The sequence below is a fragment of the Penicillium pulvis genome (genome assembly GCF_028828015.1).
Source record: "Penicillium pulvis strain IBT 33274 chromosome Unknown contig_12_segment0_segment0, whole genome shotgun sequence".
NCBI classification, from domain to species: Eukaryota; Fungi; Ascomycota; class Eurotiomycetes; order Eurotiales; family Aspergillaceae; genus Penicillium; species Penicillium pulvis.
In genome coordinates, this window is record NW_026643072.1 from 3,806,121 (window position 1) to 3,827,486 (window position 21,366).

The window sequence follows — 21,366 nt, forward strand, 5'->3', positions numbered from 1 at the left end:
ATCTCATTCTCGAGTATATTGACTCGCGTCCTTCAATCTTGAGGACTAAGACAGTAGTGGTGCAAGGGAACCATACTCCACAGGTCTACCGTGTAGAACACGGCATGAGCGCTTCTACTTTTTGCAATTAGAGTGATAGCCAAATTTCAGTTGAGAGATCCAGGTTTTCCGGCGATCGTATCAATAGATTAACCCATGCCACGTGTGCCGTGGTATCCCGGATGCCTAGTCGAAGATGAACTACCGATGGTCGAATGTTCAAGATCTCGGAGGTTTGTACTTTTTCGGTTTTATCAAACACCAGAAAGACCCTGGAAAACCGTTTACATGGTAGATAAAGGTTGGTTCCATCATCTAATTAATATGTGTTCTATTTGTTTTTGGGCTATTCTGAAACACTAAATACCTTCGTGGACCCTTGCCCGAAGACTCAATTTTGGTCTCCGGTTATACTTCGGCTGACCCGTTACCGGCTGCCATGGTCTCAGCCACAACGTCTAAGACAATGTGAACCGCAACCTATATAAATGCGTTGGATCGCACTGGTAATAGACAGAAAGCAGCAAGAAATCTACTTCATCGCCATCGCACCGCTACAATGTTCATCCAGTCTATCCTTCCTTTGCTTCTTGCTTCGTTGGTCGCGGCGTCACCTACAGGTCTCGCCCGTCGTCAGTCCATCAATTCCAATGACTTGACCGATGGAAACTGCAAAGATACTATGTTCATCTTTGCTCGTGGATCTACTGAAGTCGGCAACATGGTAAGAATACACGTTTCAAATGTTCTAAACGGCCACGCTGACTGTTTAGGGCACTGTTGTTGGTCCGGAAGTCTGTGAAGACCTGAAGGTCAAGCTGGGAGGCGAAGTGGGCTGCCAAGGTGTTGGAGGCGCCTACACTGCCGGTCTGGACACGAACTTCCTTCCCGCGGATACTTCGTCCGCAGCTATCCAAGCTGCAGTGGACATGTTCACCGAGTGCAACACCAAATGTCCCAATGCGAAGATTGTCGCTGGTGGATACAGGTATGATAATCTCACGTTATGGACCTATTTGCTCATCTCTAACGACCCTCTAGTCAGGGAACTGCTGTCATGGACGGTGCGATCCAGAAGCTGTCTACCGAGGTTGTGGACAAGGTCAAGGGTGTGGTCTTGTTTGGATTCACCCGTAACAAGCAGGACGGAGGCAGAATCCCTGGCTACCCTACGGATCAGACTAAGGTCTACTGTGCCACTGGTGATGAGGTCTGTGATGGAACTCTTATCATCACTGCGGCTCACTTGACCTATGGTGATGACGCCAGCTCTGCTGCAACCTTCCTTGCCTCGAAGGTTTGAATGTTTTATTAGGATGAATGAGCTGGCTCAAAGCGCATCGTTGAATAACGCTGGTGGCGCTATGACAATATGAGCTCAGAGGTGGTTGGCTTTGGACCTTCCATATCTTGTCTTTCATTTCTTATCGTTCGTTTTTGATCTTTCACCTCTTATATTTCGTTTCTTATATTTCACTTACCATCACTTTTGTCACCGCTATTTTATTTTGTTTTAAAGTTAGAATTTATCGGCTAGATTCTTATTGATGCGTCGCAACTTCAAACCTGAAACATTTTCTTTCTGTAGTTTGGTACAAATTCACCTTGGCCTAGAAACTTGAAACCGAAACAACTGTGGAGACAAAACGGTGACTACTTTTATTTTTTTATTTTCCACCACGGATCAAATATTACCTAGTCCAAAGACAAGGTGGAGGTATACGGTACACATGCAGGAACTGCCACCTAAATGGCTTAGTGTGTGGTTATGTTTGGAAGCGCCAACCCAATCACTCCATGTTGACTTTCTTACGGCTGGAATTTGACTTTCAAGGGAACAGAGGCGTAGGGTACAGAGCATCAGCCATCTCACCCCTAACCCAAGCCCCGGCAACTACGCAAGCTTCCCAGATTACAACGACATACAGATGCATATTTTCCAATTAATCTGAAGCCATCCAACGGCGCGGCAGGGAAAGAAGATCAAACGGTGATGCCTATATCCACCTCAAAATTGTGGCGTTGTCTCAAAAATCAGAACGGACCCTGCCCCGCTTCGGATACATGATCCACAGCCAAATAGACTAGCTGCATGATCGACAGAAACTCAAGCTCTATTTCGAAATATCTCTCACTTGTATGAAGGTTCATTCGCGAGGAAACGAACTATTTCTCCAGATTTCCCCAGCTTGACCTAAAAACAGGACCAACGGACTGCCCTTTTCGTAAACGGGCAGAGGCGATTTTCATCCGCTCAGGGCTTATTATTGCATCCGCCTCATTATCATGGTGTCTATCACAAGGAACCATTCAATTTATAGTCATTTTACCTTCACGAACCCTGTTGGATGAATTGACACGCCTGAGCTAGTTGCAGGGAACCCCATTTTTCATCACGATCGATATTTTGGTCTGGAGCTCAATTCAACGCATGATGATGTCCTGCGACTTGAAATTTCAGGTATTTAAACCTCGAATTATCGCAGCCTTGAGTATGAATCAGATTCATTCCCTTCTTCAACGCGATAAAGACCAAACGGATCTTCTTCTTCTCCTCCACCATTCAACTCTTCCACCCCAAAATTCACCATGGTTGCCGGACAATACTTCCTCGTTGGCCTCCTCGCCCTCGGCCAAAGCGCCCTCGGTCTCCCCTCAAGCTCCAGCTCCGGCGCAAGCGGAATCCTCTCCAGCATCGACACCATCAACTCTGGTGTGAGCGCGATCAACTCAACCCTGAGCACATTCTCCGACAATTCTGATGTCACTTCAACCGCTTTGAAGATCCAGTCCGAGGCTACTGACCTCCTGGATGATATCAACAAGGGAGCTCAAGTTGCTGAGAATGTTGATACTCTTGATTCGGATGATCAGGACAAGCTTTACTCGGCTACTGTTTCTCTGTCCGACAATGTCTTTTCCTTGCTTGATGGGCTTGTCGACAAGCAGGATGTCTTCAAGAAGGCTGTTCTTGGTGGCTCCGCTGATGGGCTTGTTGAAAAGGACCTTGAGAACTTGAAGAAGGCTACCGATACATTTGGTCAGGCTATCATCAAGACTCTGACTGGTACGGTCAAGGACAAGGGACCTGCTATTCTAGAGAGCATTGATACGCATTTTGATACTGCTATTAAGGCTTTCTCTTCTTAGGTTGCCCGAGGAAGATCAGATTGATGTCAGTGACATTATGTGGTGATTTTCATGTTTGGAATTACCTTGCCATTATAGGTATCCAGTTCTCATCAAAGGTGGCTTGAATGAGGGGAGATGGGTTCCGTATGGAGGATTTGTCATCATAATATGATGAGAGATTGTAGCAGGGCGATTTCAACAGTACGCTCTCTTGAATGAATAGTACGATATGAAATTGGAACATTAGCGCTTTCCCGCTTCTGTCAAACTTTGAATCCAGCCCTTGGAATATCTTGCTCGTAGGGATCTAACTATTCCCATTATTGCTGGTCATGTTGATCAATCATTACCGATATGTGCAATGTTCAAAGTAGCAAAAGACAACACTAAAGTTGAAGGATTAAATTTCATTGAATCAGGTATTCAGCTTCCAGAAAAATCAAGGTTCTAGACGTTGCCACTAGTCTTGTGTTATACGGGTGAGACCTACTGTGGTTCATGTAGATTCACAGTAGAATTCGAAGCCAGTGTATCCCCCAGACCCTCACGCTTTCTTCTCAGCCCGTACCCGGAGCTACGCTATAGTCCGTATCTGGTACTTAAAAACAAATCCTGCTTTGCCGTATCATAGTATGGAACACTATTGTGTTTCCTTGTCTCATGAGGTATTGTGGATTACCGTATAGTCTTGTAGAATGTTCTAGTATTGTCTGAGAAGAGGTAGGGGAGGTCTGGTAATTTGGCTGGATCCTCACTATGTCTGTCTCTTCAATTTCCTTAGTCTATTACAGTAGCCTTCGACTTCACCTACCTCCTACATGACAAAGACCATGCTAATACTGTAAAGAAGTATATTTGGTAGCTTAATATACTTCATTTATGTTAATCTATAGACATTTTCGACCAATAAAGAGCGAATGCTTAGCGCCCGTGAAGTCACCTGATGGTGAGGCTGAGAGCCATATTCAGGAAGGTTGACACTTTCTCATCCTGATACCCTCAAGTTCGTGTTTATCCAGTGTTGACTATGTCCTGTGTCAATTTTGGCGATAAAAATTCAGGCTACCAGGTGGGAATCAATGAAGGGGTAATAAACTTTTCAGCAGGTGAGTTTCTAATAGCGTTGACGATGGGACAGGTGAGATCGACTAACAGCAGCTTCCCCCTAGAACAACTGGAGCCCCGCCCGGAGCCTCTTTCGACAGTGCCATTCCCGCATGATCCAGACTTTGTTAGCAGAATTGCAATCCTTGATCAGATTCGCGAAAAAGCCTCAGTTCCGGGATCTCGCATAGCTCTCTTCGGTCTCGGCGGTGTTGGGTCAGAGCAACCCTTTCGAATCTCGTTCAATGCTAACGATTAACAGGAAAACACAACTTGCCATCGAATATGCTCATCAGCTCCGACAGCAGTCGGCGGAAACGTGGGTTTTCTGGATCCATGCAAGTAACACGGCCCGCTGTGAAGAGAGTCTCCGTGGCCTGGCGGATCGGGTCAAAATTCCCGGGCGACAGGTTCACAATGTCAATATATTCCAACTCGTCGGAAATTGGTTACAGGATGAGAATATTGGAAGATGGGTTCTCGTCCTCGATAATATCGACGACGATGAGCTCTTTCGCAGACCCATGGCTACCAGCACAGGAGACCAGATCAACATGCAAAGCAATGCCTCGGCGCAACCGCCGATGAGGTACCTCCTCGGAAGCACTACTGGGACCATCATCATCACTAGTCGGGATAGAAATGTAGCACTAGAGGTCGCGAATCATGCAAACGTCATCGAAGTGCAACCAATGAATGATGCCGAAGCGTTGGTTTTGCTGCAAAAGAAGTTAAACACGCCGGAACATGAAAATTTGACGCAGCTAGCTCAAGAGCTTGAATATATGCCACTCGCGATCGTACAAGCTGCTAGTTATATCACACATCGATCACCCCTTTGTTCAGTGTCGCAATACCTCCAAAAGATCCGAAAAAGTGACCGCGAAGCAGTGCGCGTGCTGAACGAGGAGGCCGGTCTTGTCTACCGAGACTGGGAAGCCAAGAACTCCATTCTGCTCACATGGCAAATTTCATTTGATTTTATTCGCCGGAAAAGGCCGTCTGCAACGGACTTGCTGTCTTTGATGAGTTTTTTCGACCGGCAGGGAATCACCAAAGATATTCTTCAAGTTCAGCAAAACCAGGAAAGAGGCGAGGAGGATAGCTCAAACACTTCAGACACGGATAGCGAATCTCGTAATGAACTGGACGCCGATTTTGAAGACGATATAATGACTCTTCGCGACTTTGCACTGATAGCGGTCGGAAGAGACGGCATGTCTTTCACGATGCATCGACTAGTGCAGCTAACAATACGCACATGGCTGAAGACCCATAACCAGCTTGAACACTGGAAAGGACAATTTATCGAAAAGCTGTATTCTGAATTTCCGACGACCGGTCAACATGAGAATTGGGAGAAATGCCGCTCGCTTTTTCCACATGTGAAAGGAGCAGTGTCGCAACGACCAGAATCCCAACACTATGTTCAGCAATGGACTGAGCTACTCTATAGAGGGGCATGGTATGCGCAAGAACTCGGGTATATCACAGAATCAAGGGAAATGGCATCAAGATCAAGAAAGTTCCGATTGGAGATTCTAGGTAAAGAGAGTGAGGAGACTATTGCTAGCACTGCAATGTTAGCAGGAGCATACTGTTTCGAAGGCCGATGGGAGGAGGCCGAGCATCTCCAGGTGCAGGTGATGGAGATAAGTAAAACGAAGCTCAGCGCCGACCATCCTGATACGCTCACGAGCATGGCCAACCTCGCGGTGACATATTGGAATCAGGGCCGGTGGGACGAGGCTGAGCATCTCCAGGTGCAGGTGATGGAGATGAGCAAGACGAAGCTCGGCGCCGATCATCCTAATACGCTAAAGAGCATGGCTAACCTCGCGGTGACATATTGGAATCAGGGCCGGTGGGAGGAGGCCGAGCATCTCCAGGTGCAGGTGATAGAGATGAGCAAGACGAAGCTCGGCGCCGATCATCCTAATACGCTAAAGAGCATGGCTAACCTCGCGGTGACATATTCGCATAAGGGCCAGTGGGAGGAGGCTGAGCAGCTTGACGTACAGGTGATGGAGGCCCGCAAGGCGAAGCTCAGCGCCGACCATCCTGATACGCTGACGAGCATGGCTAATCTGGCGTCGAGGTATTGGAATCAGGGCCGGTGGGGGGAGGCCGAGCAGCTTGACATACAGGTGATGGAGATAAGTAAAACGAAGCTTGGCGCCGACCATCCTAATACGCTCACGAGCATGGCCAACCTCGCGGTAACATATCGGAATCAGGGCCGGTGGGACGAGGCCGAGCATCTCCAGGTGCAGGTGATGGAGATAAGTAAAACGAAGCTTGGCGCCGACCATCCTAATACGCTCACGAGCATGGCCAACCTCGCGGTAACATATCGGAATCAGGGCCGGTGGGACGAGGCTGAGCATCTCCAGGTGCAGGTGATGGAGATGAGCAAGACGAAGCTCGGCGCCGATCATCCTAATACGCTAAAGAGCATGGCTAACCTCGCGGTGACATATTCGCATAAGGGCCGGTGGGAGGAGGCCGAGCAGCTTAACGTACAGGTGATAGAGGCCCGTAAGGCGAAGCTCGGCGCCGACCATCCTGATACGCTGACGAGCATGGCTAATCTGGCGTCGAGGTATTGGAATCAGGGCCGGTGGGGGGAGGCCGAGCATCTCGAGGTGCAGGTGATGGAGGCCCGCAAGGCGAAGCTCGGCGCCGACCATCCTAATACGCTGACGAGCATGGCCAATCTGGCTTTCACGTTGAAATCTACTGGTCGGTGTTCAGAAGCAATCGATTTGCTCAAAACCTGCCTTACCAAGCAGCAACGGATTTTAGGTTCCGCCCATCCTAATACAGTGTTCAATTCCGACACTTTGTTGGCATGGGAAACTGGGGATCTGGCTATCGTGTCATGACTGATACTTCCTCTTCCGTTCGCCTGCCTTTGATTAAGCACCCCATATTTGGTGCTTGAATTTTATTGGCAATCACCACCCTTCAGTTCAATCAGCAACCGCAAGTCGGCAGCCCTTTGGTTTTCATACATGTAACTTACAGCTCCTGTAAAAATGCCTTGAGAGGACTTGACCTCTTAGAGTTTGCCATAGTACCCTGGCGCTACAGTAACAATAACTGTATTCAACGTTAATTGTTCCGACTTTGGGTTCCAGAAATAGTTTCCTTACATCACTCATGGAAACTGATTTAGTGTCTAGCTATAGTGGTCTGATACTGTAGTTTCACTGTTCTGACAGGGCGATGCAGGCAACTTTTATATTTGAAATCGCATGATCTAGTAGCGTCGACGACGTCTTAACTGCCTAAACGTTCAATACTTAGACCTGTGTGCTAAAAATGGCCATGAGCACTGTCTTCTCCTACACTGACTTGATGAATACACTGCGCAAGATATGACCAATCTTGTGATCAGACACTTTGCGTGACGCTCCAATCTCAGCTAATGTTAAATGTCAGGCGAAGGAGGTGAAAACTCCACTTTGACTCCTGCGTCGATGCACATCTGCAAATTAGGCTGACAACGATAATACAATGCATTGTCCATGACTAGGACAGACTTTGGCTCTAGCTATCTTCCGCAATGAAGAAGGAGCTCATAGATGCAGTCCTCAAACATGGCGGCATCTACCAAGCCGCGATAGACGCGAAAGAGCAAATTGTCATAAAATGGAGTGGCAAGAAGGTGCAGGTGTATAGGGATTTCAAGTAAGATACGTCATGACACGTCAAGCAATAGTCCTTATTTTTAAACAGCGCTGCTGTTTCGGGTACGTGCCGAGAAACAAAGCGTGAGTGGGTAAACAGTATGCACGATAAGATAACACTCACGTGATAGCGTGTCGCGTTGACGCGCGCAGAGATCACTAATTTGGGATTGGCTCCTGGCGCTTTTCTCTCATTCCTCAGTCTACGATCCAGACAGCCCCAAAAACGCCACTGGATAACGTGGCAGATCATAAAGGAAGTGAAGGATCACATTTTTAAATATCACACCACCATGACACAAGAACAAGTCGCTACGGCGCCCGCAGCCACACCTCAGCCGCCGCATGACCCCTCCCATGAGGAGCACCAATACCTCAACCTGATCCGCGACATCCTAGCTCAAGGCGAGTTTCGCCCCGACAGAACAGGCACCGGCACGAAAAGCATTTTCGCCCCTCCAGCTCTCCGATTCTCTCTCTCAAAGCCCAACCCAGAAGGCGGCTCCCCAATCCCCGTCCTGCCACTCCTTACCACAAAACGAGTCTTCCTGCGCGCCGTTCTTGCCGAGCTCCTCTGGTTCATCGCGGGCACCACCTCCTCATTACCCCTCTCCGAAGCCGGGATCAAAATCTGGGATGGCAATGGCAGCCGCGAGTACCTCGATAAGGTTGGCCTCGGGCACCGCGAAGAGGGCGATCTTGGCCCCGTGTACGGATTCCAGTGGCGGCACTTTGGTGCCGAGTACGTTGACGCCAAGACGGATTATACAGGCCAAGGTGTAGACCAGCTCAAGGATATTGTGGACAAGATTATGAACTCGCCTTTTGATCGCCGGATTATCATGAGTGCGTGGAACCCTGCGGATCTGAAGAAGATGGCTCTCCCGCCTTGCCATATGTTTGCGCAATTTTACGTCTCGTTCCCGCCGGGGATGAAGCTTGATGACAAGGGTCGCCCAGATGCGAAGGGAACCCTTTCTTGCCTTCTTTACCAGCGCTCTTGTGATATGGGTCTGGGCGTTCCGTTTAACATTGCTTCTTATGCCCTTCTCACCCACATTCTTGCTCATGCTGCGGATTTGAACCCCGGTACTCTGGTTCATACTATGGGTGATGCTCATATCTACTTGGATCACATCGATGCGCTGAACGAGCAGCTGACTCGTGAGCCTAATGAGTTCCCGGAGTTGCGAATCAAGCGTGATGACCGTGGCAGTGCTGTGATTGACGGTTGGAAGGAGGATGAGTTCGAGGTGATTGGCTACAAGCCTCACAAGATCATCAAGATGAAAATGAGTGTTTAGATGCCTTGTCTTGATTCGGCGTTGAGCCTCCTGATAGCACATATCCACCCTGCTTACATGTTTAGACGATACCAGTTGAAATTTATAAATACAATGCACCAAATGTGAAGTTTCGCTGTTGAAAAAGTGTTATAGCAGACTGCTATAACGCGAAAATGCAGTGTATGAATCTAAAGCTATGCAGATTGTGTATCATGCTTGTAAACACCCCGAAAGAAATATATAAAAGATCAATGCTTGATGCGTATGGTCATGACTTCTCCAGAATAACCCCGGCGCCCCGTAACAACACAATTGTATCCCCCTGCTTCGCCTTCACACCAATAGAATCCGAAAATTCCAAAAACTCCCCAGACTCAACATGGAACATTCTCAACCGCGCCTCTTCTCCTCCACTCCTATTATTCAAGTTCTCAACCCTCAACTTCTTCGCAACATCATCAAGAACCCGCCCAACCTTCCACCTTGAATCAAAGTAGAAGTCCCCAGACGGCGGCTCCGCAGCCTGCGTATCGGCTGTCCCAACAGCATGCAGATATAGCCTCTTATCAACCGGAACATTTGCTTCCCCTTTCGCAGTCCTCTTCATCGTATTCACATTAACAGCCCTCGCGGCTGGGCTGTTAGCCTTAGGCTTCACCTTCGGGATCAGATTTGCGCTTGCGGCCTGTGTATCCTTGCCCCATGTGCGCACACGCGCAAACATAGACTTGATAGTCTCGTTCGCTGAGGGCCCGTTCCCCTGCCGCGCGCCCAGCGGGGTAAGCTTGGCGCAATCATGTTCCTCACGAAGTCGATGCTTAAGACAGTATTGGTGGTTGCAGTTTGGACAACGAACGGCCGGATCTTTCAGTGTATTTATAAGTGTTTTGCAGGAAACGTGGTAGCACTGCTCTGAGTTGTAGATGTTGGGTTTTTGCGGTGCGCTACCGCGGTTTTCTTGGTTTGTGTTTCCGTTCCTGCGACGGGCCCATTCGCCTGCGCGAGGGCATTTGTGAGCTGTTTCGGAGCGGTGCTCGAGGCAGTATGTGCTTTTGCAGGATTCACAGCGGAAGGGGAGGAAATCGAGCTGGCCGCAGTAAGAGAGTTGGCAGTGGCGTCCGATTGATTCGAGGTCTTCGTTGGCCATTTGGGTAAATGATTCGTCGGTTGAGGGGGTGTTCCCTCGGGATACTGTGATAGGCGACATGATGATGTAGTGAGTGGATTTAGTGAGTGTAAGATCGAAGGAAATGCGATGCGAAATATATGGACAAGAGTATCCAGATGTGAGTAGAAGATGCTGGCTTGATTTGACTAATGCGGAGAAGGCTTATCTAATCGGTTACTCCGATTCTATGCAGAGGTGCAGGTACCATGGTTGATTTGCCACTAATACTAAACTGGATGTATGTGCCTGCCTAAGTAGACTAAAAGTTGGTGGCTAAAACAGCGCAGTCAATCGAGGATTTATGGTTGTCTTCAATTAGTGACGTAGTTGGTTATCGATCATCGGTATGCTTGCAGCTTTGCGGGACTGTATTATCCGATCATAGGAATGCTCGGCCTTATTGATCAAAGGTGAAGATATCATCTTTCAAATTCTCCATAGTGTCTTTGAAGAGTTGGTTCGATTTACATTTCACACAAATAAGTGAGAGGCGCGATCCATACTAGGAAGGCCCAATTTTAGAGTGTAAGACCCCCTCTGTTCGGCTTCATTATTCCCGTATCTCCCATCCTTGAACAAAATTTGGCGAAGTGGCCGAGAAGGGACGAAAATGAAGTGGCTCCAACATTTCAAACGTTGGGCGTACCTAGTCGCGGTCATAATATTCAACAAACCAAGATATAAAATACCTCATCAAATCTAGTAAATATTACATGGTCTGTATGGATATCTACGTTCCTAGGCCTAGGTCAGCGCCCGGGAATTTGAGGTGGATGCTGCGGCATGAAAGAGACGATTTCATGCTGATGCTGATGAATGAATGTACGATTGATAGACAAATTCAAGAGTCAAGATGATTGTTGATTTCAAGTTATTCGACATATGATAGGGTGAGGATTCCGCTGGGGTATTGGTCGGAAGCGATACTGCATATTGCCCGGCATATCCTTGATTAAATCAAACCATATGGGACGAAAGTAAATTGAAGGTCAACCATCAACTCCACAAAATTGGGCTACGAAGAAACGAGCAAAGAACGGAAACGATGAACGGGGTATCTGACGCAAAAGAAGAAGCCTAAAACCACGCCATAGGGTTGATAACAGAGCCCATCCACAACGCCGGGGCAATCCAGAACGAGAAAAAGACAGGAAGGAAATGGTCACATTAAGTGAGCATTACATCGATGGGTAGTTGGATCCAGTATTGCCCTGGGGGTGCGACTGGTCCTGCGGGGGTCTCTCGGAGGAAGTATCCGATGCCGCAAAAGGGATGGCGCTGCTTGATGTAAAGACAGGTAGGCCGGTCTTCGTGTGGCCTTCAGAAGTAGGGGGTGAGAAAACGTTGCTCTGAGGGGTAGAAATGGCCATATCCAGATCGTTGCCGGGAGTGTGAGGGGGAGAGTCGTCGGCAAACGACGCCGGTTGCTGGCTGGCAGCAGGAGATACACTTGGGGTCGCCCATTCAGAAGGGTTGGCGACAGGGAACATCATTTCCTGGGAACTGGGTCCGGCTGGGTTGGCAGGCGGCATCATCGGCGAAGAGGCAACAAGTGTATCAGACAATAATCCGAAACCGAAGGGTTGATTCTCCTGTTTGACCATAGCGTCACTTTCAGAGACACCTATGGGAGGGGTTGGCAGAGCTGGGGGAGAGCTAGTTGGTAGACTCCCAGGACGAAGAGCCGTCTTGCCCCGTGCAGTCTTGGTACTAGTATTCGTCTTCCTGGTGGCGGGAGATTTGGGAGTCTTGGCTCCCTTCGCAGTTTGCTTTCTTGCTTCATTGGCCTTTTTCTCTCGGGCAGCCTGTTCCTCGGGAGATGGCATAACCAGTTTGATTTTCTGGAACCCATTCGATAGGTTCTCCAGATCATCATCTTCAGGCCGCGCCACTTGGTCAGAAAGCTTTGAGGGTAGGAAGGTATTAGGGACCTTGGGAACTGGGGGAGCTTTCCTCGTAGCAGACGATTTTCTCGGAGTATCCGGGCTGGTTTTCCGTGAATTGTTGGTAGAAGTAGGTCTGGAGCTTTGGACTGAACCCGAACCATCCATTGAAAGAATATTTGGATTTTTCGAGGCGTCTGTGTCATCGGTAGCAACCGGAGCCACTGCAGTTGTACTCTTCCGCCGACGGGCATCCACGGACGGGGATGATTCACGGGAATCATCAGGCACCTCATTGCCATCCAAAGTCTTTCTCCGGTTCTTGCGCATCGCCTGCTGGCGTGGCGTGGCAGGCCGGGGGGAGTAAGGTGTCGGGGATTTGGCCTTTCTCGTACGAAGCGTTCTCTTGCCATCAGCTGGAGTTGGTGGTGGCCGACGAACAGTGTCAGGGTTCATTGAAACACCGTCCCGCGCAACCTGCCGTCGTTGGCGAGAAGCGGCGACACCTAGATACTCGGGCGCATGGCTCGTGGTTTCCCGACTTCCAGGAATAAGAGTCTTGAATGCTTCATGTGAAGCCGTGGCCCAACCAACCTCTGGCAGATTGGAAAGGATAGGATCGAGACCTGAATAGGAGCTTGAGGTCTTCCGTTCTCGTGGCGGGGCAACCACCTTGGCTGAGGATGAGCGAGTGGAGCTCAGGAACGTCGAAGTCGGTTTCTCGCGACTTTTGGTCGACGGGGTGACAAGTGGCTCCAGTTCGTCAAGAACACGAGAAGACCACCAATCACCAGGTTGGTCAGGCGAAGGGGTTTCTTTAGAGGTGCTAGCCAGCCCACACAGATGGCTGAGCACACCGCTGGTCAAAGCTCGGTCACTGTAGCCGCCTTCAAGTACGCTGATCACACGTCCATCCACCCCGAGGCCTTCCTCCTGAGCCATTTGCACAACATCGGCCGTAAATTGGGCGTAGAATCCGGTTGGCACATTGCGCTGGTGTCTTTGCATGCCCTTGCTTTCCCACTGACTTGCATCAAAGCCCGCGGAAATGAAGATAGCAGCCTTGGGGCGCGGGCCATTGGAGGATTTGGCGAGCTTTTCGGTGTTATTTCGGAGGAAATCGCGCGCTTTGTTGATAAGTGTGTTGTATTTGGTCCGGTACAAATTCCAAAAATCCGTCTCGGTTTCCCATGTTTCTAGATGGACATTCCAGATGGACTGCCCATGTGCACCATCGATACAGACACTTGCATTGCGGACGTTTTCGGGGGTGGTATTTTTTGGTTCGCATGGGTAAGAATTGATATCGTGGAGGCTGTAATATCCGATTGGCGCTTTCTCATAGGGAGAGGACCTGCGGGAGCCTTCGAAGACCTTTTCGTTGTGTTTCCACGCGATATCTTGAGAACCGTCGCCATGATGTAGATCAAAGTCCAAGATAGCAGCATGGGTCAAGCCATGCTGGGAGGCCGCGTATGATATGCCGACATGGACATTGTTGATCCAGCAGAATCCGGATGGGTCACTGGCCGAGCAATGGTGACCAGGCGGGCGAATGCAAACAAAGGCGCGGTCTGTTGGGCCTGGTCTGAACACAGTATCAATAGCATCACATACCGCACCCAGAGCGCCCTGAAATGCATCCTGTGATTCTGCGCATAGGTAAAGGTCCCCCATGGGAAGCTTTGCTCGAACGCGATTTCGGACCAGTTCCTGACCGCTCGAGATGAGACGCGACTCTGCATGCTCACACATGCTCTGAAGTTCTGTCATCCAAGAGGTTCCATGGACAGTAGTCACTGCTTCGTGATGCAATGGCAACGAGCGCGACGACTTGGAGATTTGAAAAGGCGGGGGTAGGAGGTCAATATCAAGGTTAGGATGAGGCGCAAAGCGTCCGCCTGCATATCGCTCACCAAGTCGGACATAAGCAGTGGCCACTCCCATAAGACAGGCGCGAATACGCTCTGGGCGCTCGACTATATCTTTCAAGTACTCCGCCGTCGTATCTGGGCGAGAGAAGCGATGACCATAACAGGCATCATGGAGCACAACCACTGTTTTGCACTTGAGATCGACTGCTTGATGCAGATCGATCTCTCTCTTGAAATGATGTGCGGCAATAGAAGCTGCCGTCAATTCTTGGACCTCTGGAGGAGGTCCCAGCTTGAGCCGCAACGACATAGTTGTGGGCGACGCGATGGAGGTCCCCGAGGTCGGGGACCCCGCGAAATTGGTGGACGAGCGACGCGACGCGTCTGCGAGCGGGGAGGAGGGCCCGTTGTTGCCCGAAGCTGATTTCAGCGACGCAGTTGACGAGCGCTTTTGGAGCGCGGGAATCGATTTACGACGTTCGTTGCGCAAAGAGCTGGAGCTCGGGGAGCGTCTCGGCGCAGGTTGGTTGGAGTGGGAAGGATGCGATGGGGCATCAGGAGATAAAAGGGAGGGAGATTTCGGTAGCGGAATTGCCGTCGCATTCGCGAGAGACAGGCGATTCAAAGAATCGGAAATATCGCATTGCGGCGCGTCCATCGCGGCGTGATTGGCGTTGTTATCAATGGACCGGGGTGGGTCAAGCGTGGATTTAGAGGGGTCCATGATGCAAGGCGATCATAGATCCGAAAAGCATGAGAAAACAAACAGTTGATTTAGCGAGACGATATTGAAATGGGCGAGACGATCTCAGGTTCAACGGTATCGGGGGGATGAAAGGTGTAAGTCACAAGATGAAAAAGGAGTGCGGGATGTGTGTTTGGACTATTGGATCTCCTTCCAAGTTGTATGGGGCAAGGGGTCAGTCGATCCCATTCCTACATTCTTCCATAAAAACCCATTATGAACGTACTTCTACTGTGTACTATGTTTCACTTGGATATGTTTAGGAAATCACATTCTTTATATTGATTCAGATATTGATTTGAACCATCTAACACCATCTAACAGAGTCTTATCTTTTGTCTCAAACATCAGTATAAACTCTTCCAAAACCCTGATTCACCCATGAAAAAGAAAGAACCCCAACACCAAAGCTGAAAACTCAACAGAAATAGAGAGTATCAAAGGCAGAAATAACAGTCGAAAAGGAAGCCGAAATCAAAAAAGTTATTCATCATCTAACGCGACCACAAACCCCGCCATTGGTACCATTGGTACCAGCGGCGGCCCATAGAAGATTTCTCGTCCAAGGACTCTTGAGATCGTCGGCGCACTTTGTCTTCTTCCTTGCGAGTCTTCTTCTCAGTCTTAAATCCCTTAGTAGCATGAGAATTGCAGAAACAATGCATATGGACGGTCTCTATGCTGACACCCGGACAGCTGTTGCGGCGCTGACCAGGGCAAACACTGTTTCCAGCATCTTCTTCGCAATGGCACCACTCATAGAGAGTGAAATATTGACGGCACATGTTGGGCAGAGGGTTGAAAAGTTTCAATTGGTAGATTGGATTTGGAATATGTTGGTGAATGGAACCCAGAACCCTGGAGAGTGGAGCGTAGTATTGAAGTATAGGTCCGACCAATTCCGGAAAGATCGATTTGCTGCTGCTCTAGTCGGTTTGATGAGCTAGGGCGACTTGGATTGGGAGGTTATTTTCAACGTTGGCAATCTTGCAGTCAATGCAAGATCAAAAGGTGGATTGGACAAAAATTGTCTTTGTCGAGAAATGAAGTATAGCGGAAACGCCGGGTAGAGATCGTCCAACCAGGGGCAGATCAAGAGGTTGAGGCGAATGTAGTTTCAGACCAGCTGAATAGTAGGCAAATAGGTGGAAAAGAGAAGGAAAGGGAACGAAAGTGCCGATCAGAAGTCTTTATGTTCTAGATGTACAGTGAATAAGACCGGGGCCTATGGTAATAATGAGTGAATGGCAGCGCGTCCTGGAACCATGGATCAACACTAGAATCTGACGTCAAGAAAGCCAACGGACTATTCGGGACCCTGCGGCTCATAAATAGTGTAGTGGATTGCCTTGTCCGGCGCTTCAGGTTACATCTTCACCATCGACCCAGGTGGTATTGGCTGGATCATGACCAGATACCAGCTTGTCATTGGTTGGAGCAAGTGACACTTGACAGAAATGCGCTGTTTTTGCTGTTCCTGGTGCTCTGGTCTCCTAATAAAATAGTACATGTGAGGTAACAGAAACGAATTATTGGTCTTGGCTTGCCAAAATGGTGCATCAGAAGGGAAAGGAAACCCGTCCAACCTCCTGCAAGTAAGAAGGATTAGGATGAATAGGCGGTTCAGAATTTAAAAATAGTTCTTCAGGGCACACCAGACTTGACAAAAGAATTAGATCTAGTTTGAAACTCAATAGCAATCTGATCGGCCGCTAGATTCAACCTTGTCATCCCTGAGAGGGATCTCCGGTGATCCGGGCGATCACCTTGATTGGGCCGAGCTAGCCGCCAGGGCTGCATTAGGGAGGTTGGCGGGGGCTGAAGGTTCCCCTTGTGTCAGTTGGCGCCTGTCAGGTAGAGGTGGCACAGATACCCGTCATTCCTCACGTCGCATGGAAAATTTTATCAAGATCAAGATCAGGATAAGCCCATGTCGATCAGACGCAAACAGTCGAAGCCACAGCTCGTACTTCAAGATGCAAATGATGCAAATGCTGTGGCTTGGCAATTACTGATCAAGGCAGGCGGTGGATCGATCGAGCTTGGCCCAGGTCATATGACCTGTCACTTTTCCCGCGGAGATGCCTCAGGCCGCTATCAAGATTAATATCGTTTTCAAGTCAACGCCTTCTTTTCTCTGAGTTGACTCATCGGAAGGTCAATTGGGGTACATTATCAACGCTAATTCGATACTCATATCTGTGCACATTGAGCCACAGCAGCTATATCCATACGCCAAGCATTATCAACACTGCAATGACCACCTCATCTGAATCAACCACCAACCAACCACCCAATATGGCCGCCACCCCCGCGCGAGCTTCCACGCTCCTCGCAAACTTGACCGCCGTCTCGGCGCGCGTCACAGCTGCTGCAGCCCACTCCCCAACCCCCACCAAACCAGTCCGTCTAGTAGCCGTTTCCAAGTTGAAGCCCGCCTCAGACGTCCTAGCCCTGCACCAACCCCCCGCCTCGCAGCTACATTTCGGCGAGAATTACATTCAAGAACTCCTCGAAAAGTCGAGATTACTCCCAAACAGCATCAAATGGCATTTTATCGGTGGACTGCAATCGAACAAATGTGTTATGCTCGCCCGTGATGTACGCGGTCTTTGGGCCGTCGAGAGCGTAGATACAGAGAAGAAAGCCACCCTCCTAGATAAAGGATGGGGAGAGCGAAAGCCCGAAAACACGAATTTGCATGTTGCAGATTCCGAGGACGATAAGCTCCGCATCTACGTGCAGGTCAATACATCCGGCGAAGAGAATAAGGCCGGTATTGAACCGACTGCTGCTCCTGCATTGGCTCGCTTTATTAAGGAGAAGTGTCCTCGTCTGAAGCTGCATGGTGTCATGACTATTGGCGCTATTGCGCGGTCGAAGGAAACCACGCCGGAGAATGAAAATGAGGACTTCGTTTTTTTGCGGGAGACGAGAGATCGCATCGTTGCTGATCTGGGGTTGACTGGGTCTGAGGCGGAGTTGGAGCTTAGTATGGGCATGAGTTCTGATTTTGAGGGAGCTATTGCTCTTGGGTCGGATCAGGTTCGTGTCGGAACAACTATTTTTGGGGATCGGCCGCCTAAGTCGGAGGCTCGGGTTGTTTAGGTGACAGTTTAATACTGTGGCTGGTGTTTTTTACGAGTTTATGAATTCTTGCATATGCAGCGTGGTACCTACATTTTAGATGAGAGTTGTGTCAATCAACTTCATCTTTGGCATGTCCTAAAATAAGCAAGTGACACAAGGCACTGGGAAGAAGCAGAAAACAAAGTTACTGTATATCATATCATATCACTATTACTGCAGGCAAAAATTATACAAGAAAACGAGGATCCAATCATCAAGGAATGCTCGCTGGTATTTGGCTCGAAAGCTGATGAAGATATACATGAATGCCCCTCGCAATCCCTCATACACTAGTCGTAAGACACAGGTCCAACGTCCTTAAATCCCTGGCTGAGCTTCTGCTCCATCTGCCTCGCCAGTGACTGCGGAACTCCTTCTTGTGTGGCACGGATTGTAACGCGATACATCTGCATAGAGAAATTAGTATAATGTAGCAATATACGCTATCGTGGAGGCACATAGGCTGGTTGATCACTTACCGACTTCTCATAGTTAGGCTCCAGGCGCAATAGACAGCCTATCTTACCCTTTTCAAACTGAATCACTGAACAGCCCACGATATTATTGCTGTTCGGGTCCACGCCATCCAGGATTTTCCATGCAAATCCTTCCACAGCCCGCCGGGTGTAGGCCTCGTTAATGATCTTGTTCTTTCCACTCAGACCAAAGGTCTTCTGCGACTCCAGGGGTCCGCCACCGATCTGTCTCCAGCGCTGGAAGAAATCTTCTGCGGAGAGAGATGATGGCTCCATGTATCGATGCATCAGTACAGGCAGTTGGAGAGTATAAGCCTGGAGTGCACCGGCGAGGTAGGAGATACGAATGGTGGGGGCATCTGAGAAGGGACCGTGGGCCGCACAGAAGAATGTCTGCTGAGTTTGACCATTTGCCGTAATAGTAGACTCAGGGAGGTTTTTGCTGTCGATCTTGAGATTTGGAGAGGCCGGGTTGTCAATGGTGGTAGTCAACGACCCGATGGGATATGAGGATTTGTTGGAAATATAGAGCTTAACAACACCCATATGACCACGATATTCTGATCGTAAGCCAACCTGAATTTGGGCATCTTGGAATAAAACGCCCTCGTGCGAGAAGTAGAGCTTGTTGTAGCCAATGTCCCACTCTGGTGTCAGGTGGGCTGCGCTGGCAAGGTTTGGAGGAGGAGCCGGTGGGCCACTGTTGAAGTCCAATCCTGCCAGGTCGCCAGACGCACTGGTTGCACTGGTTGGAGTGCTACCATTAGATCCACCTCCAGGTCGCCCGCCATGAACAATTGTTGTGAAAGAACGCTTGAGACCTGTGGTTTGTGCCATGAGGACTTCCTGCTTGTCTGCATTTGCAGCCTTGCCGCCAACCACCCATGTCTTTTTCTCGCTGGTGCCAGCTGTCTTCTGGTGTAGGCGAGACAAAAGGATGGAAGTCCGCTCTGAGAAAGGTGGCATTTCATCGCATACAGTCCGCAGCAAGTCATCAGTCGGAAGTGTTGCCAGAGAGAGGTACTCGAATGCTCGTTGTTGCAGTTCAGAATCAGGAGAATGACTGTACAAACGGAAGATCTGAAGGAGCTGGGGCTTGATTTCGGGGAACAGGTTGACGAACTTGACAAACGACGAGAGAATCATGGCTCTTGCGTTGTCAGAACCCGTGAACATCTTCCCTTGCAATGCCATGAATTGCTCGATGGGACTTGATCCGGGATTATCGGCGATCAGGTGGCCAAACTCGCCGAGAACATAACAGCCAATTTTCACCAAACTCTCGTGGCAGTCAGTCTTCATATAGCCGAAAAGAGTATGGGCGGCATATGCCTGCAATTCTTCGTTGTTAGTCACGATTTGAATGACTCGCTGCCACACTTCGTCGTTGACGTGGTCACCCGCAAGTGACAAGAGTTTCAAGGTCATATCAATGTACCACTGGGCGTCTGTGGCATATTTCTCGGTGAGAATGGCAACCTTCAAGACCATCTCCTCCCGAATAGCGTAGTCAGCTGTCTGGAGGTAACGGAGAAGCTCATTCACAATGGGACCAGCGTTAGTCGTATCGCACATGCTATACAACAGATCCAGTCCCTTGCGACGGACACTGATATCTCGGTCTCGTAGGGAGCCCAGGATGATGTTTTGGTGCTTCTTAATTGGATCGAGGGTTTCTGCTCGCGCAGCAAAGTGGGTCAGTGCATCCAAACCAAGATAACGAACGTTGGTTTCACGGGATTGGATGTATTTGCCCAGACGCGAAGAGATTTGCATCATCAAAGTGTGTTCAGAGTCGAGGTGGATTAAGAGATTAATGGCCTCGAAGAGAATTGCATTTTGGGCATTGTTCTGCTGGACGTTCTTGGGGGTTTCCATCGCAGCCTGCATGATCTGTCGAAGAGACTCTCGGATAATCTCACGGACATGGCTATCAGCTAGGAGGGGGATGAGCAATTGGACAAAAAAGGTTGGAGATGTTAAGCTTACTCGATGGGGGGTAATATTGCAACAAGCGTAGAAGCTTGACTTGGATCCACGGACATGGCACACGGTAGTAGAGATAGTCTGGCGCAATGTCGTTGTCAACCACGATCCGCTTCAAACGCTGCGCAGCCTTAACATAGCTGCCTTTGTACTCTTCTGGCATGTCTTGGGCCAATGCCATCACCAGTGAGGTGACAGACAGAGTAACACCCATGTCCGGGTCATCCATGATAGAGATAATTCGCTCGGCCCATTCGTTCCGAACAATGCCGGGGTATTTGCGATAAAGACGAAGTAGTGTGAGCGCAGCCTTCTTCTTAACAAAGGCTTTCGAAGTTCTTCAAGATGTCAGGATGAAGATTGTCAATTCAGACAGGGAACACTCACGGGGAAATCAAGAGCCGGTGGACCTCATTGCCCAAAGCCTCTCCCAGCTCTCGGCCACCAACATTGGCCACTGCATGCAACGCCAAACAGATGTTCAGTTCACTATTATCCATCAAATCCTTCCGAATACTGTTGACAACCAGGTGGAGTAGCTCATGCTCTTCATGCAGGAACAAGGTGACAGCGAGATAGCCGATCTGCTTCTCGGAGTATTTAGTCGAGGAGATGAGGTTGACAGCTTCAAGATGACCAAAGTCGACATCGTAACCCTGGATGTAGACGTAGAGAAGCTTGCACACATATTTCTTCTTCTGATAGCCGTTGAGATTGCCAGACTTGAACTTCTGTCGAATGTTGGCCAGCTCTTTGTTCACGCGCTTCTCTTCTAATTCTCGCGCCCGCGCATTACGCAGGTCCGCAATGAACTGCACCAGTCCTTTCATCGACGACATGATTGTGTTATTT

At 49.2% G+C, this 21,366-nt stretch overlaps 9 protein-coding genes across 9 annotated transcripts; 5 read left to right on the top strand and 4 right to left on the bottom strand.

Annotated features, from left to right (window-relative positions):
* Positions 1-598: 598 nt before the first annotated feature.
* Positions 599-1,342, top strand: N7503_002647 (uncharacterized protein; the record flags this gene model as incomplete). The annotated part of the gene is made up of 3 exons (XM_057062194.1): positions 599-763; positions 813-1,027; positions 1,081-1,342. The coding sequence occupies 3 exons, from the start codon at positions 599-601 to the stop codon at positions 1,340-1,342; spliced, it is 642 nt and encodes a 213-aa protein (XP_056926156.1).
* Positions 1,343-2,628: 1,286 nt separating this feature from the next.
* N7503_002648 (cell wall mannoprotein 1 family protein) lies at positions 2,629-3,189 on the top strand (the record flags this gene model as incomplete). The annotated part of the gene is made up of 1 exon (XM_057062195.1): positions 2,629-3,189. One exon carries the CDS (start codon positions 2,629-2,631, stop codon positions 3,187-3,189), a length of 561 nt encoding a protein of 186 aa, XP_056926157.1.
* Positions 3,190-4,198: 1,009 nt separating this feature from the next.
* Positions 4,199-7,160, top strand: N7503_002649 (uncharacterized protein; the record flags this gene model as incomplete). Its single annotated transcript, XM_057062196.1, has 3 exons — positions 4,199-4,277; positions 4,341-4,491; positions 4,538-7,160. The coding sequence occupies 3 exons, from the start codon at positions 4,199-4,201 to the stop codon at positions 7,158-7,160; spliced, it is 2,853 nt and encodes a 950-aa protein (XP_056926158.1).
* A 1,100-nt stretch (positions 7,161-8,260) lies between these two features.
* Positions 8,261-9,271, top strand: N7503_002650 (thymidylate synthase; the record flags this gene model as incomplete). Its single annotated transcript, XM_057062197.1, has 1 exon — positions 8,261-9,271. One exon carries the CDS (start codon positions 8,261-8,263, stop codon positions 9,269-9,271), a length of 1,011 nt encoding a protein of 336 aa, XP_056926159.1.
* A 250-nt stretch (positions 9,272-9,521) lies between these two features.
* N7503_002651 (AN1-type zinc finger protein) lies at positions 9,522-10,460 on the bottom strand (the record flags this gene model as incomplete). The annotated part of the gene is made up of 1 exon (XM_057062198.1): positions 9,522-10,460. One exon carries the CDS (start codon positions 10,458-10,460, stop codon positions 9,522-9,524), a length of 939 nt encoding a protein of 312 aa, XP_056926160.1.
* A 1,139-nt stretch (positions 10,461-11,599) lies between these two features.
* N7503_002652 (histone deacetylase hosB) lies at positions 11,600-14,902 on the bottom strand (the record flags this gene model as incomplete). Its single annotated transcript, XM_057062199.1, has 1 exon — positions 11,600-14,902. One exon carries the CDS (start codon positions 14,900-14,902, stop codon positions 11,600-11,602), a length of 3,303 nt encoding a protein of 1,100 aa, XP_056926161.1.
* Positions 14,903-15,417: 515 nt separating this feature from the next.
* On the bottom strand, positions 15,418-15,708 carry N7503_002653 (uncharacterized protein; the record flags this gene model as incomplete). Its single annotated transcript, XM_057062200.1, has 1 exon — positions 15,418-15,708. The coding sequence occupies one exon, from the start codon at positions 15,706-15,708 to the stop codon at positions 15,418-15,420; it is 291 nt and encodes a 96-aa protein (XP_056926162.1).
* Positions 15,709-17,221: 1,513 nt separating this feature from the next.
* On the top strand, positions 17,222-18,031 carry N7503_002654 (YggS family pyridoxal phosphate enzyme; the record flags this gene model as incomplete). Its single annotated transcript, XM_057062201.1, has 1 exon — positions 17,222-18,031. One exon carries the CDS (start codon positions 17,222-17,224, stop codon positions 18,029-18,031), a length of 810 nt encoding a protein of 269 aa, XP_056926163.1.
* Positions 18,032-18,231: 200 nt separating this feature from the next.
* On the bottom strand, positions 18,232-21,357 carry N7503_002655 (AP-2 complex subunit alpha). Its single transcript, XM_057062202.1, has 4 exons — positions 20,902-21,357; positions 20,518-20,852; positions 18,532-20,465; positions 18,232-18,459 (listed from the first exon to the last, which is right to left on the bottom strand). The coding sequence occupies exons 1-4, from the start codon at positions 21,351-21,353 to the stop codon at positions 18,343-18,345; spliced, it is 2,838 nt and encodes a 945-aa protein (XP_056926164.1). The 5' UTR covers positions 21,354-21,357; the 3' UTR covers positions 18,232-18,342.
* Positions 21,358-21,366: the final 9 nt, after the last annotated feature.